Source organism: Vigna umbellata, chromosome 10 (genome assembly GCF_029865625.1).
Source record: "Vigna umbellata cultivar VRB3 chromosome 10, Vumbellata_1.0, whole genome shotgun sequence".
NCBI lineage: Eukaryota > Viridiplantae > Streptophyta > Magnoliopsida > Fabales > Fabaceae > Vigna > Vigna umbellata.
In genome coordinates, this window is record NC_142174.1 from 6,335,301 (window position 1) to 6,349,247 (window position 13,947).

The 13,947-nt window shown below is 30.5% G+C and overlaps 3 protein-coding genes across 3 annotated transcripts; 1 reads left to right on the top strand and 2 right to left on the bottom strand.

Moving 5' to 3' along the window:
* Positions 1-857: 857 nt before the first annotated feature.
* Positions 858-1,961, bottom strand: LOC148191742 (gamma carbonic anhydrase 1, mitochondrial-like). Its single transcript, XM_088100741.1, has 4 exons — positions 1,784-1,961; positions 1,464-1,607; positions 1,156-1,281; positions 858-1,078 (listed from the first exon to the last, which is right to left on the bottom strand). The coding sequence occupies exons 1-4, from the start codon at positions 1,959-1,961 to the stop codon at positions 873-875; spliced, it is 654 nt and encodes a 217-aa protein (XP_087956867.1). The 3' UTR covers positions 858-872.
* Positions 1,962-2,715: 754 nt separating this feature from the next.
* Positions 2,716-3,603, top strand: LOC124829053 (uncharacterized). Its single transcript, XM_047302492.2, has 2 exons — positions 2,716-2,981; positions 3,084-3,603. Exons 1-2 carry the CDS (start codon positions 2,870-2,872, stop codon positions 3,344-3,346), a joined length of 375 nt encoding a protein of 124 aa, XP_047158448.1. The 5' UTR covers positions 2,716-2,869; the 3' UTR covers positions 3,347-3,603.
* Positions 3,604-5,347: 1,744 nt separating this feature from the next.
* On the bottom strand, positions 5,348-7,130 carry LOC124829051 (phenylcoumaran benzylic ether reductase Betv6). The gene is made up of 5 exons (XM_047302491.2): positions 6,884-7,130; positions 6,636-6,770; positions 6,116-6,359; positions 5,820-6,023; positions 5,348-5,743 (listed from the first exon to the last, which is right to left on the bottom strand). The coding sequence occupies exons 1-5, from the start codon at positions 7,064-7,066 to the stop codon at positions 5,577-5,579; spliced, it is 933 nt and encodes a 310-aa protein (XP_047158447.1). The 5' UTR covers positions 7,067-7,130; the 3' UTR covers positions 5,348-5,576.
* Positions 7,131-13,947: the final 6,817 nt, after the last annotated feature.

Consider the following 13,947-nt stretch of genomic DNA (forward strand, 5'->3'; position numbering starts at 1 on the left):
TAAACCTTATGCTTTCTGCATCTCTCGATGATGAAGTTCCTTATTCTATTGTACCCATCAAATGCATTTTTCTAGAATATTCTAGGCTCTAGGACAAGGAATATTGTATGAAATAAATGAAGCACCCACATTGCTGAGTATTGTGATGCAGAATGGGTAGAGTCTCCATTTGATAGGATATTCTTCTACTACAAGGTATGTATATCTACCAGTTGAAATAATGTCTCTTGGAAAAGTAAGAAGCAGATATTGAGACAAGGTTCTATCCAAGTTAAAAGGAGTGTTACAAACGGTTTGGCGTTGGAAATAATGTCTAGACTAGATGAATAGATAGAGACTATGCAGATAAATAGACAAACTCTATGATCATTGCAATTTACTTATATCACAGAATATATGGATTAAATTAAAAAGAAAACTAAAAAACTTAAAAAAATAGAGTAAATAGTAGTACATATGCTGATTTTGACCATTTAGATACTTATAAGTTATATATCACAGAACATGTGGATTAAATTAAAAAGAAAAAAATAAGAGAGTAAATAACACATACACTGATAAGATTTTTACATTGTCATCCCGTCATAAATCATCATATATGGTAAGTATGTTGACTTTAAAAAAATAACAACTCAAATCATACCAAAGATGATTTCTATCAGCTGATAAAGTAACATTTCCTACATGACAGTGCTTAGAAATTCAACTCAATCCCCAGAAACTCCAAAAAAAAAAAATCTAACACGATGATAAATAAATAAACACCAAATTGTAATTGGTCCTCCTTGCCCCAGACCGGTGGTACAGTCTACTAACTCAACAATGGAATCAATCCCCAAAAAGAATTAGTCTAACATGACCAAAAGCCTAACCTAATACTCTATTTTTGAATGGGTGTAGCAAAAAGTAAACACGCACAGACATACCTCCCCAGAAGGTATCCTTGTATTCTGCCTCACAAGGGCTCCAGCAGCAACCATGGCATTTTTCTCAACAACTACTCCATCAAGTAATACGGCACCCATACCAACAAAAGCCTCGTCCTCAACAGTACAACCATGTAAAACAGCACTATGACCTGTTCAGTAAAAACATCAATTCCCATTAAGAACGGAACACTGCACCATTCTTTATCGTTACAAAAATGTTCCTCACCCACAGTGACATTGTCCCCAATAACTGTAGGCAAGACCTTCCCACTTAAATTTGACTTTGCAACATGCACCAGAGAGTTATCCTGTATGTTAGTTCCACTTCCAACTCTGATGCTGTTAACATCACCTATTCATAAAATAAATTTGGCACACGATTAACACATATCAACAGCGAATAAAAAGCAAAACATGTCACGTTGAATTTACATTAAAAGATCACAGAACACGAAATCTGTTCAGAAATGACAGAGAAGAAAAGAATATCCACGAAATGTTGGGACACATGAATTATCCAATGGGATAGCTTACCTCTCAAGACACATCCATACCAAATGGATGATCCTCTTCCAACATGAACGTCTCCAATGACGGAGGCACTTGGCGCAACAAATACATCCTTATCAACAACAGGAGCCTTATCAAATATGTTCATCAGAGTTCGATGCCTAGACACTGATCACGACAGAGAATACAATTAATTGGCTAAGTCACTGCCTGGTCGAATCTAAGTGGAAAAGAAGAAAATAAGTCTGGAATCATGAAAAGTGATCATAGAATGTAACGTGATTATAATATGGCAGAAATTAGGGCATGGGAAAGAAGAAAAAGAAAAGGGGAAAGAGACAAACGCTGCTCTTGGAAAAAGTAACCGCCCTGAAGGCGGGAACCGAGACGATCAATGGCCTGTCCAGTCTCGCGAATCCAGAAACCAACGCTGTAGATCGCTCTCCCAAGGGTTCCCATTTCCACTACTGCTCGCTGCTTACGCTTCCACTCCCAACCAAAATGGAAGAGTAGAGTATCCATGTTTCATGGAGAGGGCATTTTGGGGTTTCCATCACTATAACAAAATGGGCCTGGCCCATAACTAACTGGGTTGGGCTTTTTCAGCTTGTTGAGTTGGGTGTGAAAATTTTGATTCCTACTTCCTGTCTCTACATAAACAATTTCTACTATTGCAGGCTTGAGAATTAGAAAGATAATGATTGAAAAAAATATTCAGTTTTGGCCAGAGAAGCCACATTGCCACCTATGACAAAACAAAGAATATCACTTTGTAAGCTGCCAAAATTTCTTTTGAGGAAGGTGGCGGCGACAACTTAGTACTCAGCAAGTAGTTACACCCATACATAAAATTTGTCTAAAATAATGTATGTGAAAAAGAAGTATAACATCTACCACTTAGAAACTCTTACAACATGAATCTTATTTTAAATGGATTCTATCATAATATATGAATTTAAACCATTTACATTTTATTTTATTTTACAAGCTTTATGGTATTATAAAAATTCCCACTTTTATAAAATTTTCTTTGTATCTTAGATTTTTATTTGTGGACAATGATAGATGGCTAGAACCGGTGTGCCAATTGTACCAAGCCACGACGGATGCTGATATATTCTATAACCAGACAGATCAATTGCTGTAATAATAACAACAACCATCCAACAACCGCGAAACCAAATCACTAGTTTAGTTGTTAAAACTTGACTTAGTTTATATGCTAATAATAAAAATTCAATCACATTGAGTTTGTATTATTCATTTAGTCCATTATTCTGATAGCTATTTGGTTTAAACATGGCCAGCTAATTTCATGAAGGCACAACCATCGTATTCAACGCCTATCCTCTTCTCCCTCACACCCAAAACTTCTTCTGCTGTAAACCATACTTAAGAGCTGCATTAAATTCGTCTAGTTTTCCCAACAAATGGGTGACAGAACTCTCGTTCCAATTTTCGTCTTCTGGGCTTTCCTTACAATGATCACTCCCACACTCATTCTTTTGTCAGAGAATTCAAAGGCAGACCTCCAATCAAACGGTAAAGACCCTTTAAGTAACTGCTTTTTTTTTCCTCACTCCTTAAAAGTGATTACAAATTAAGTAGTTTTTATTCTCTTCACTGTCTATGTCAATTTTACAGGAAATATAACTGAGGGAGTGAAACTAGGAAGAATGATTGTGCACACAGAAAATTATATCATAGAAACAGCATCAAAGCCAGCCAAGTTTGAAGAGGAATTAGCACCAGCTCCAGAACCATTACCAACTACTGCAAGAGTTACTCCAAATGTGTCACTCTTACATCAGAATCGTACTCTTAAACACAATACAACCCATGATGTGCTTACTCTCTCTTCTCCCAGAACAATACACTTCAAAGTCAAGCAAACAGATATCAGATAAACAACTACTCGGTTCTGCTTTGCAGGCTTTGGATCTCAGATTGTTGTGTCCTCAAACCTTGTGGAAGAAGAACGATTTAAGTTGGTGAGAAACAGAATTAATTCATTACATAGTTACATTGTAGATATCTACATATGTTCATACCATGATTCTAAATTGATATAATTTGGTTCTTTCGCAAAGGCTGGTCCCAAGACCAAGTAATCCCATTGGAAAATTTTATATGTTAGGGAAATTCTGTTTATGAAGTTATGAAACGATAGGAAGTGTCTATCATACCATCATGAGCAATAGCATTTTATAAAACTAAAAGGGGTAATCAACAAATTCTGTACTTGCACCGATTAATGCAGTTAGTTTCATTTAGAGAAACTATTATCCTGTTTCTGAATCAAATGTTTGTACTTTGATCACAATTGAGCACACCGTGACACTTTTTGCCGAATTAATTGTTCCTTCCCTCACCAAAATAGAAATACGGTTTTCAGTACATAATTGTAAAAGTTTGCTAACTACAGCGTAATACTGAAGCTTGTGTGCTCATCGATGACACTTTCAATTTCTGTTCAAGCATCCTTGGCATGATTTTGGATAATTGAAAGAGAAAAGTATCAATTTTGGTAACTAACAGTCACCAGAATTCATGCTTGAGAGCATGTGTCTTACTTAAAAGGACTAGAACAAACGAGCCCTGTCTGCTACTCTAATGACAGGGTATGGTCATGTACTCAATTTCTTTGCCCAAATCACACTCACAAGTTTAATTTATTTTCACCAATATCATCAATTTCGTATCACAAATTATTCCACACTGTTAATTGATTCACCATCTGACTATCTAAACGCTGATATATTTAGAATTTATTGACTTAAAAAGCACGTTCGTTTGTGTCTGACGTCTGCTTGACGCCATCATGACTAGCTTCGCATAACAGGTACATTGCGAATTGATTTTCTCCAGAAGGACCACCAGATTGCTTCCTATGGGCTATGGGAATTTATGAGTGATTGGTGCATTAACAATGAACTGACAAAAACTACATTCGATTTGCAATTTATGAGTGATATCTGCCACACTGATGATTCATTGAATGAACCTATTCACTTTAGCAACGCAACCAGGAGATTTTCATTTAGATTTCGCGACTGAATTAAATTCAACATTAAGTAGAGTAATACTGATATCTTTTTATGTATATTTCTAATTTTAATACTTACCATAGAAAATATTATAAAAGGATTTTATAATATTCAAATTAATTTAAAAAAAAAACATGAAACTATTGCTGTTCCTTATAGGTCTATTGGGAAAAAAGAAAAATAAATCTTTAAAAAATACAGCCTTTGCTTTACAGAAATAAATTAAATTTATGTTTAACAGACACGACTCTCGGTTTTTATATGTTATCATGCTCACTTATAACATGCAAGAAAAGCTATCAACGAATAAAGTGATATTCACAAAAATAGTTTTAAAATAAGAAATTGTGATAGTGTGAAATAATGAAAGAAAAAGTTAGTTTGACACGGATTATAAAAGCTATTCATTGACACTACTTTTAATAATATAATTATATATTATGATTTTAAATAAAAAATAATATAATTATAATCAAAATATTATTATTTGACCGTATTAAATGGATGTAATTTGTCGTTTTGCTGTATGATAATAAAATTAGTTTTGTTACATAAAACAGAATCAAAACTTTTGACCATAAACAGCAAGGCATTTGATTAGTTTTAACATTGCATCCATGAGAGAATATCTGAAAATTCTCAAAAATGTTTCTTCTATTTTGCAGGTGAGTTATTTGTATTACAAAGAGAGTAAAATTCTTTTTCTCATATCAAGAGAGATATTGAAAATTTTCTCTCTTAATAACGATATTTTTATAATCTTACACGAGAAATTTCACTAATCTATATTAGTTTTGCACTATCCTACTGTTACTGTTAGCCACCAGAAAGAGCAAAAGCAGAGAGGCAGAAAGACGGTAGTTAGCGCATGCATGTCGTAAGTATTTATTATTTTTGAGCTACTGAAGTAGTTATTGAAAAGTATGAAAAAGCATTTGACATAAAACCCAATCTTGCACTCTCTTCCCTCTTTTTAGATCAGGGGATAATACATGGTAAAACATTAATCAACAGTTTTACAAAGCAAAATAGCAGCAACAAGTAGCAGAGGCCAAATCAACAACTAAGTGCATCTTTCTTGTTTTAATTCTCAAGCGAACTGACTAAGGAATTCTTCCACGGTGGTGTACTTGACATCGGGGTACAACTCAGAAGCCTCAACCCCAAAAGAGGGCTCGATCTCAAAGTTGGTGTGGTCACCCTTCACGAACACAGAGTGGTTGATTGATAATATCACATTGATTGGAATAGGAGACTCTGCAACAAAAGGGGATATCAGTAAATGAATACCATAGATCAAGGTTCAAATTTTGCGCATTTATATTTAACATACCTTCAATGTCCTTGAGAAGCTTCTCCTCTGGCACATAAACCTTTTCGAGGGTCTTCCCAATCTTCTTCTCCCACAAGGCCACAAGCTCGTTGAATGAGTAAATGTTCTGAGCGGGCCTGAGGTAGAGAATCTTGTTCAACGTCCTAGGGTCATCCACGGCTCTGATGGTGTAGGTTCCAATGTCCTCTTCCTTGTTGAAAATAGCTGCAAGTGTTCAAGAAAAACGTACACGTTAATTAACAACTAATGACATTCGATATGTGCTGGTCGTACTAGAATTTATTTACATGAGTTACCTTTAGGATTTCCATCGCCGAAGATAATGACTTTGTCTTTAGGTGGAGGTGGAGCGAAGACTCCTGGTTGAGCTAACGTTGGCAGAAAGTAGCCGGCAAAGTAGTTGCTGGCAACGAACGTATGGGGGATTCCTTCTGCTTCAACGGCACGCCGAATTTGGACTTTGACTTCGAACGCAGATTTTGCTGGCTCCACTGCATGCACACGATCCACGTCGTTCCCGAATTCAGAAGGGAAAAACCTCTGCCAATTCAAAAATCATAACACACTCGGTTAACAAAAATCAACCTTCAAAACTACTCTACATGATTCACCAGTAATTCATTCTATTTTTGTTAAACAAATTAGCGAGATATTTTCCTACTCTGGTTTTATCTTCCTAATACGCTTATTAAAAGTTTGTTAATTATAACATGAAAGATTCATATGCTAAGGATGAAATTCTACAGGAACGTATATTCGAATCAAAGTCCAAATAAACAAACAGGATCTAGAGGATTGGAGTGAGGAGAAAAAAACCTTAATGTTGCCAGCCTCCTTAATGGCAGCGATGATCTTGACCTGATCGGCAAGTTGCAAGTGACCCACGGTGGAAATGACCACATCTACCTGCTTTACGGCTTTCAGCAAGGTTTCATGATCATACAGATCCCCCTGCCATTGTCAAATCAAACGGTGGTTAACTAATCAAATATTATACTCGCTCTTCATGAGCATCCACCTGCACACAAGTGAAGTTAAACGGAGAATGAAAGATGATGTCTTACATGGACCAGATTAACACCCAAAGCCTTAAAATGGTTGATGAGTTCAGCCTTGGCGGGGTCAGAGACGGTTGATTCCCTCACCAGAGCAAAAGTTGGATGCCCAGCCTTTGCGCTTGCTTCCACAATATGTTTACCGATGTAGCCGGTGCCTCCGATGATCAGAATCTTGCTTTTCTCAGCCATTTTCAACCACTTCTAAAGCTCACTCTACACCTTTACTTTCTACTCTGTTTTGCAGTATGCCTTGTGCTCCCTCACCCTTGTTTAATAGCAAACCAGCACCCTAAAAATTACCTTGTTACCCCTCTCTTTCCAATACAGTCATACTTCCAAAAATCACTTTTTCCACGGCTTTGGGGGTCTACCCATGAAAAAGTCAAGCATTTTCATAATAAAATATAAATTATGATTTTTCAGTTCATAAAAATAACTATTTTTTCAAAAATAAAAATCAACCTGGTCCCCGTAAAATAAAATATTTTGATTTTAATTCTTTTCTCTTTCTAAAGTTAAATATAATTACTTTTATGCTTGACCACTGGTTAAAAATCTGAAGTTGGGGAGAAAAACTGTTCAAACACGCTGCACATGGAGTGAGTAGGATGTCAAATTCGTTTTAGATTATACTAGTCTTTTATATTTATTTTTAGTAAATAACAAGTCAATGGAACTTAATATTATGCATACTTTTCTTACTTTTAAATGAAGGTATCGAGTTAATGGGAAAGAATATGAGAAAAATATTATCATAGGTGATGTTACTCCGCACATAACAACCCTTCAACGCCAATAAAATAATATTTTTTTTCTTTAAATTATAGAATAATATATAATGAATCAATTAGAAAAATAAAAGCATTATGTTTTTATTAAGTATTGGAAGAGTATAAAAAATTAAAAGATATACATATACTTTTTTTCTTATTTGATTGTATTAAGAATAAAAATGATAAAATTTAACAAAAAAAAGTCCTCCCATGAGGAAAAAATACTAAAGCGAGTAATTTAATGTAAAAATTATTCTTGAATTTATTGACATCTATAATTTTTCCTATATCTGTCTCCCATCTTAATAACAATTAGGGTATCTTTTTCATTGAGCTAAAATGATGACTAAACTAGTTTTGGTTTTCATTCTCCAGTGGTGATCATCCTTGAAATCTTAATTTCAAAGCAAAAGAAGTTGGTGAGTTTTAGTCCTCACTTGGAGTTGGTGGAATGCCACTATTCATTTCAATATTCATAAATTTCGGCCTTAACACTCTACGAATATAATATAATATATACACTGTGTTATAATGCAGAAAAAAAGTATATACTTTTATAATATATATTAATGAGTTTCTGTGTAAATATACCTAACAAATACATCAACAGTATCTTCAAAATAACAAAAATAAAAGTTAAGTTAAATTGAAAATGGTACACAGCAACCAACCCGCAAGAAAAGACAATGTTTGACAGCTTGCAGGAGAGGGTTATTCCAAGTCTTCATTGACTAACAATTTCAATATTTTAGTTCAAAGAAATTTAATAGGGTGCAGGACTTGGTAAGAGAACTGAAGAGGTTAAAATATTACAGGATAATTTGAAAATGATTCTAGCTATTTCTATGTTAAACTAAAAGTTTAAATATCTAATTTAAATTTTACATATTTTAAATATAAAAGTTAATAAAACAAAGGGTTTTAAATTAGAGATATACAAAACTCAAACACAAAGGTTTTCTTAAACAGTTTAGTCTTTAAATGAATTGCACATGAATATAAAATAGAGAATCGAACTAAATAAAATAATTTTATAAAGATTTTAAATTGTTTGAACCACCAAACGATTCTCTTCAAACCATGTTATGAAGTCATTTGATTTAATTTATACATGTAAGTACATGGTTTCTTTTGGTAATAATCTAAAGAACTACTTCAACCTTTTATTTTCATGTGAATAAACCACCAATTTCATCTTTATATGATATATTCTATTTTAAATAATAATTAAAGCAAACAAATCACATGAATTATTTAAGATAAATGACAATAATTGAATTTCTTGCAAATTGATGATAAAGGAGTATTCTAAAAAAATAAAATGAAGATAAGAATGATTCGGAATTTAAATACCTTTCAAAAGTCTAAACAACCATATTTTGAAAATATTTAATTTTCAGTGGTTAACTTTGGTTTCAACTTCCAATAGGAGTTTGTTTCTTGGAGGGTCCAGTATCTTCTAGAAGGAAAACAGGTTTCTCGGATTCAATGTATGTGGACGGTTTAAGGATCAAAGGAAAACGTGTTTACATAAGGATAAGAATGTGACACAATAACTGGCCATGATATATCATTTAAAAAAAATAGGTGAAAAAAATTATTTAGATTATTAAAAAAATAGAGAATTATAATATTTCTTATTGTATATTTAATAATAATGATAATATATTTTAAAATGTAGAATAAAAATTACCATTGAGTATTAATTAAAGGTTAATTATCTTATAAATTTAAATATCTTTTAATTTTTTTTAAATATTAAGTATTCAAAATTTTGAATTTTTTAATCAAATTTTACTGCTTAATTTTTTATTTATTGAGTGATGTAGCTGTTATATTGATAATTTACTTATCTCTCCACTATAATTTTTATGGTTTGTAGTGAAGTCGTACTGTGTGTAGTCAATCAAACCACAAAATGTCATAGTTAGAATGATTAAGTAAGATTGTAGAATAAAATAATAATTATATCACTTATTTAATAGAAAAAAATAAATAGGAGATACTTTCTTAAAAATAAAAATAAAAATAATTAATAAATAAATAATATCAATAAAAATTAATTAAAAATACTTAAAATTTATACAAAAATTATAATTTAATTATAATTCTAATTTATCATAAAAATATCTATTTGTTATACAATTCGATAACATTAAATTAATTAGGATAATATAATTTTATTATGTTCTGTCTTTGAAGAACCTTTTTTATACATTGTGCAATTGATATCACGACCAGATGATGAGAAAGTTCTTAAATAACTTTTATATTTTGTCTCCCTATAGGTTTCATTAAACTTATATATTGAGTCAAAGAGTCACAAATATCTAATAAGAGTTTTGTTGTTAAATAATCGTCAGATTTCCCGTCAAAAGTGTATTAATTAAGAATATCATATGTTGTTTAAGGTGTAAATGTTGTCTCATAAATAGTGTATTGCATATGCAAATTAATCGAAACATTTGTAAGTATTTTGATGTGAAAATCAATTTAACGTTTAATAAATAATAATTAATGCAGCATTTAATACATGCAATCTATTTTCTCATTTTAAATATTTATTTATAGGTTTTGTGGTATGACTTTTTATTAACATTAATTTACTTATTGTGATCAATTCTACTTTTATATTAAGTTAATAAGTTTTGATTTTAATTTATTATGTTATATTTATGTCGATAAGTTCAATTCAAGGTCGACTTATTCGAGCATGTGAATGGGTGTCCAACTTGTTTGATAGTTGGCCAAGTTTAATGTCCTAAGTTGGTACTTGACTACTCAAGCTCCTGAATGACCAACCGGTTTGGTTGGTGAATTCATACTAGGTAGCTATATTCCAGGATGTGGGATGGCCAATAAGGTTGGTATGTCAATATGTGTTTGGTGATTGATCAGCTTAATGGCTTAACTCTAAACCACTTATTAACTATCTAAATTGGTTTATGGTCGGACAACCTATTTAGTGACTATTCAAACTTGTTGATTGTCTATGATATGGTTGACCAAAAATATCCTACGATACAAATTTGATTTTGAAATTTATTTAATTCAATATAATTTAAACTTATATATATATATATATATATATATATATATATATATATATATATATATTTTCTTTTTTTTATTATTCATAAATTTATAACTAGACACTATTGTATTTTACTTATTTTTGCATTTTTGTGAATTTATCATACAACTGTTAAAAGAAAAAAGTTTGATTAAACAAATTTGTTACTAAATATTTCAATGAAGATGCATTAGTGAAAACACGTGCTTATGTAATGTCATACTTTTGTGATAATAAAAAAGAATAAAATCATTTATTATTATTATTATATTTATAAAATTAAAATAAATTTTGTAGTTTTACTGTAAATAATTTTTATTTAGTTTGTAGGTAATTTTATAATTAAAAAATGATTAAATTTAAAAAATAATTAAATAAAAAATGATTAAATTTTAGAAAAATAGTCATTAAAAAAATAAATTTAATATAATAATTATTTTGATTTATAAAAAAAATATTTAAAGGATAAAATTAAAAAATAACTGTGAATGTCAAAAAGAAAATTCTTTTATATAAAAGTGTAGATAAATAACTATAATTATAACTTTTTATTATATATATATATATATATATATATATATATATATATATATTTGATCTTGCATTATTATTAGTTATATAATAATACATAATTTAAATATGTTATTTTATATTTATTATGTACTTTATCATTTATTTATTATTTACTCAAAAACTAAAATTGTGACAAAAATTTAAAGAAAAAACATATCATCTTAAAACAGACACATCAAAATTTGGCAAAACCAATTAAATGATAAATTAAAAAATTAGATTAGATACAAATTTTCTTTTAAATGCATCTAATCCAAACACCATATTAACAACTTACTGTAATATAGTCAACCAGATCTAAGTGACTTCTTCCTGCACCTCTATGCACCCTCATAAATTTTTTATTCCACTATCTATCCCTCTACTGTATGCATTTCTACTTCTTCTCCCAGTCCTCGGAATATGATTTTTTCTCTTCCTTTAAGCGAAATTATATGATATAAGATTCAAGTCACTTCTAACTTTGAAACATTGAATTTATTAATATTCTTTATATAATATTTAATCTTATTATTTATATTAATATGAAATTTAAATTCATATTAAAATTATTTTTAACAGGAAAAAAAAAGAAAAAAGAAATAAAAAAAGAAAAGAAAAAAGTAGAAGCGAGGAAGGAAAAAAGCTTCTCAAACACTTATTCTGAATGGTATTTTTAAAATACATTCTAAAAAATGTAATTCAAAACACATTTTCAACTTAGAAAATACTTTTTCTAATTACAAAATCTGAAATGCAATTAAAAAAAATTATATCTTAGAGTGTATAATCGAAAAAAACATTTTTAAATAGAAAAATACATTCCAACTTACACTGTCTGAAATGCACCTGTATATAAAATCACCAAGTTATCGACCAGTTTGCCCTGTGCTTTCTAACAAGGACTCCACTACCTCTATCACTTCACCTACTATCACAAATTTTGACCTCAAGAACTTCATCAAATCAGAAAATGCCTCCACAAAATTTGGACCCTCTAATGAGAAAAAGAGAGACCCTACTTCGACTAACGGGTAGGTCCATTAATATATTTTATTCTCGCTAAATATTCACATCATTGTGTTCACATAATATAAGTTTTATCTCTGTTACGTACAAGAACTCGTTATTCAAACTATAATCACATTACCGTCAATGAAAATAGTATATAAGAGACCATTAAGTTTACTATTGTTTGTAATTTCTCACAGTAACAAAACTCAACGTAACTTTAGCTAAAGTCTAGAACATGAAAATTGTAATTGTGGAAATTATTGCACGTGTCCATGTATGGTTTAATAGATTTTTATTTATTTTGTATTTAGAAAAACAATATTTGACACCCTTTTACAACTAGTTGACATTCATTTTAATAATAATATATAATTATGTATATCAAAATTTAAAATTAAAAAATATATTGTTATAAATTTTGGACTATAATGTATCTATTTTGTTTTTTATGGTGTTAACATAATATCACTCTTTAGTATTGTTTTGTTCTCAAGTTCATTAAGATTATAGGGTGTGGTAAGAACATAAGCTTCCCAGTTAAAGTCTAAGAGGAATGATTGGGCATCTTTCCCAAATCTACTGAGTGACATCGTTAGGGTCAATCACTATACATTTGAGGTATTGTCTCTTTAGAGCCTTGTTTGTCATGTTTTTGTCTTTGAAAGATGTCTCGAAAGGTAGAATGAAGAAGGAATATTTAAATTGTTTTAGGCTCGACTCCCGAACGATGTGAGACTATTGGATATGATATGAACAAGTATCCTTCCACGTGGACCAATGAAAATTTGACATAGGTAATAATTTTAATTAAATGCTAATTAAATAGACCATACTATATCATGATATATTGGAGATGAAATTTCACGAGGATCACTTGGCCGCTATATATAGAAATTCTCGAACAATAGTTAGATTTGACACCATCAAATAGCAAAGGACAGTCGACATTTCGTATTCGGCATCAATTTAATAACATGTTTAACGAGGCAACACAATTCTTCCTTACTAACAGTCATATCTCTTACCCGACAATCATATTTTTGAATATGAGCTGAATCTTCATCACTAACGCATATCTCTTACCTGATAGTCATATTTTCTAAGATGAGCCAAATGCATATAACAATTAATGAGACATCAATGTGATTCATGAAGCAACACAATCTTTCATCGTCAACAATCGTATTAAAAAATTCTTTTCACATGTTAACTTAGTCGAAGCTCAAGACTTTAGGGGCCTATGTATTGTATATGTACTACATACCAATCAAACTACGTCAAATCGATCGTCTGAGCTGAAAGGAAATCGATCTGTATTAATCAGAATTAACTAATCATCTACCTATTTTAAACATGTCAATAATAGAATTAGATTGTGATTAGGACAACCTTGATAAAAAACTACAAGAAAAACTTATATATATATATATATATATATATATATATATATATATATATATATATATATATATGATTGTTGAATTTTATGACGTATTTATTACATTATTAATTGTTTAATTGATTGAATATGAAGTCACTTGGAATATCTTTAACAATACACCTGATGGATTGGAGTATAAGAAAAAAAAATTACTTCAAGTATACACTTAACCCCATACATTTAAAATAATAGTTTTAGAATAATAATACTGTAAATA

What these genes read in the sequence shown, in the direction of transcription:
- LOC148191742 (XM_088100741.1), bottom strand. Translation starts at nt 1,961, where the DNA reads ATGGATACTCTACTCTTCCATTTTGGTTGGGAGTGGAAGCGTAAGCAG. An exon ending in GTATGGATGTGTCTTGAGAG is followed by an intron (nt 1,282 to 1,463) that starts GTAAGCTATCCC and finishes TTTTATGAATAG; the next exon opens with GTGATGTTAACAGCATCAGA. An exon ending in TGGGGACAATGTCACTGTGG is followed by an intron (nt 1,079 to 1,155) that starts GTGAGGAACATT and finishes TTTACTGAACAG; the next exon opens with GTCATAGTGCTGTTTTACAT.
- LOC124829053 (XM_047302492.2), top strand. Translation starts at nt 2,870, where the DNA reads ATGGGTGACAGAACTCTCGTTCCAATTTTCGTCTTCTGGGCTTTCCTT. An exon ending in GGCAGACCTCCAATCAAACG is followed by an intron (nt 2,982 to 3,083) that starts GTAAAGACCCTT and finishes TCAATTTTACAG; the next exon opens with GAAATATAACTGAGGGAGTG.
- LOC124829051 (XM_047302491.2), bottom strand. Translation starts at nt 7,066, where the DNA reads ATGGCTGAGAAAAGCAAGATTCTGATCATCGGAGGCACCGGCTACATC. An exon ending in AGGAGGCTGGCAACATTAAG is followed by an intron (nt 6,360 to 6,635) that starts GTTTTTTTCTCC and finishes TTGAATTGGCAG; the next exon opens with AGGTTTTTCCCTTCTGAATT. An exon ending in CGGCGATGGAAATCCTAAAG is followed by an intron (nt 6,024 to 6,115) that starts GTAACTCATGTA and finishes GAACACTTGCAG; the next exon opens with CTATTTTCAACAAGGAAGAG.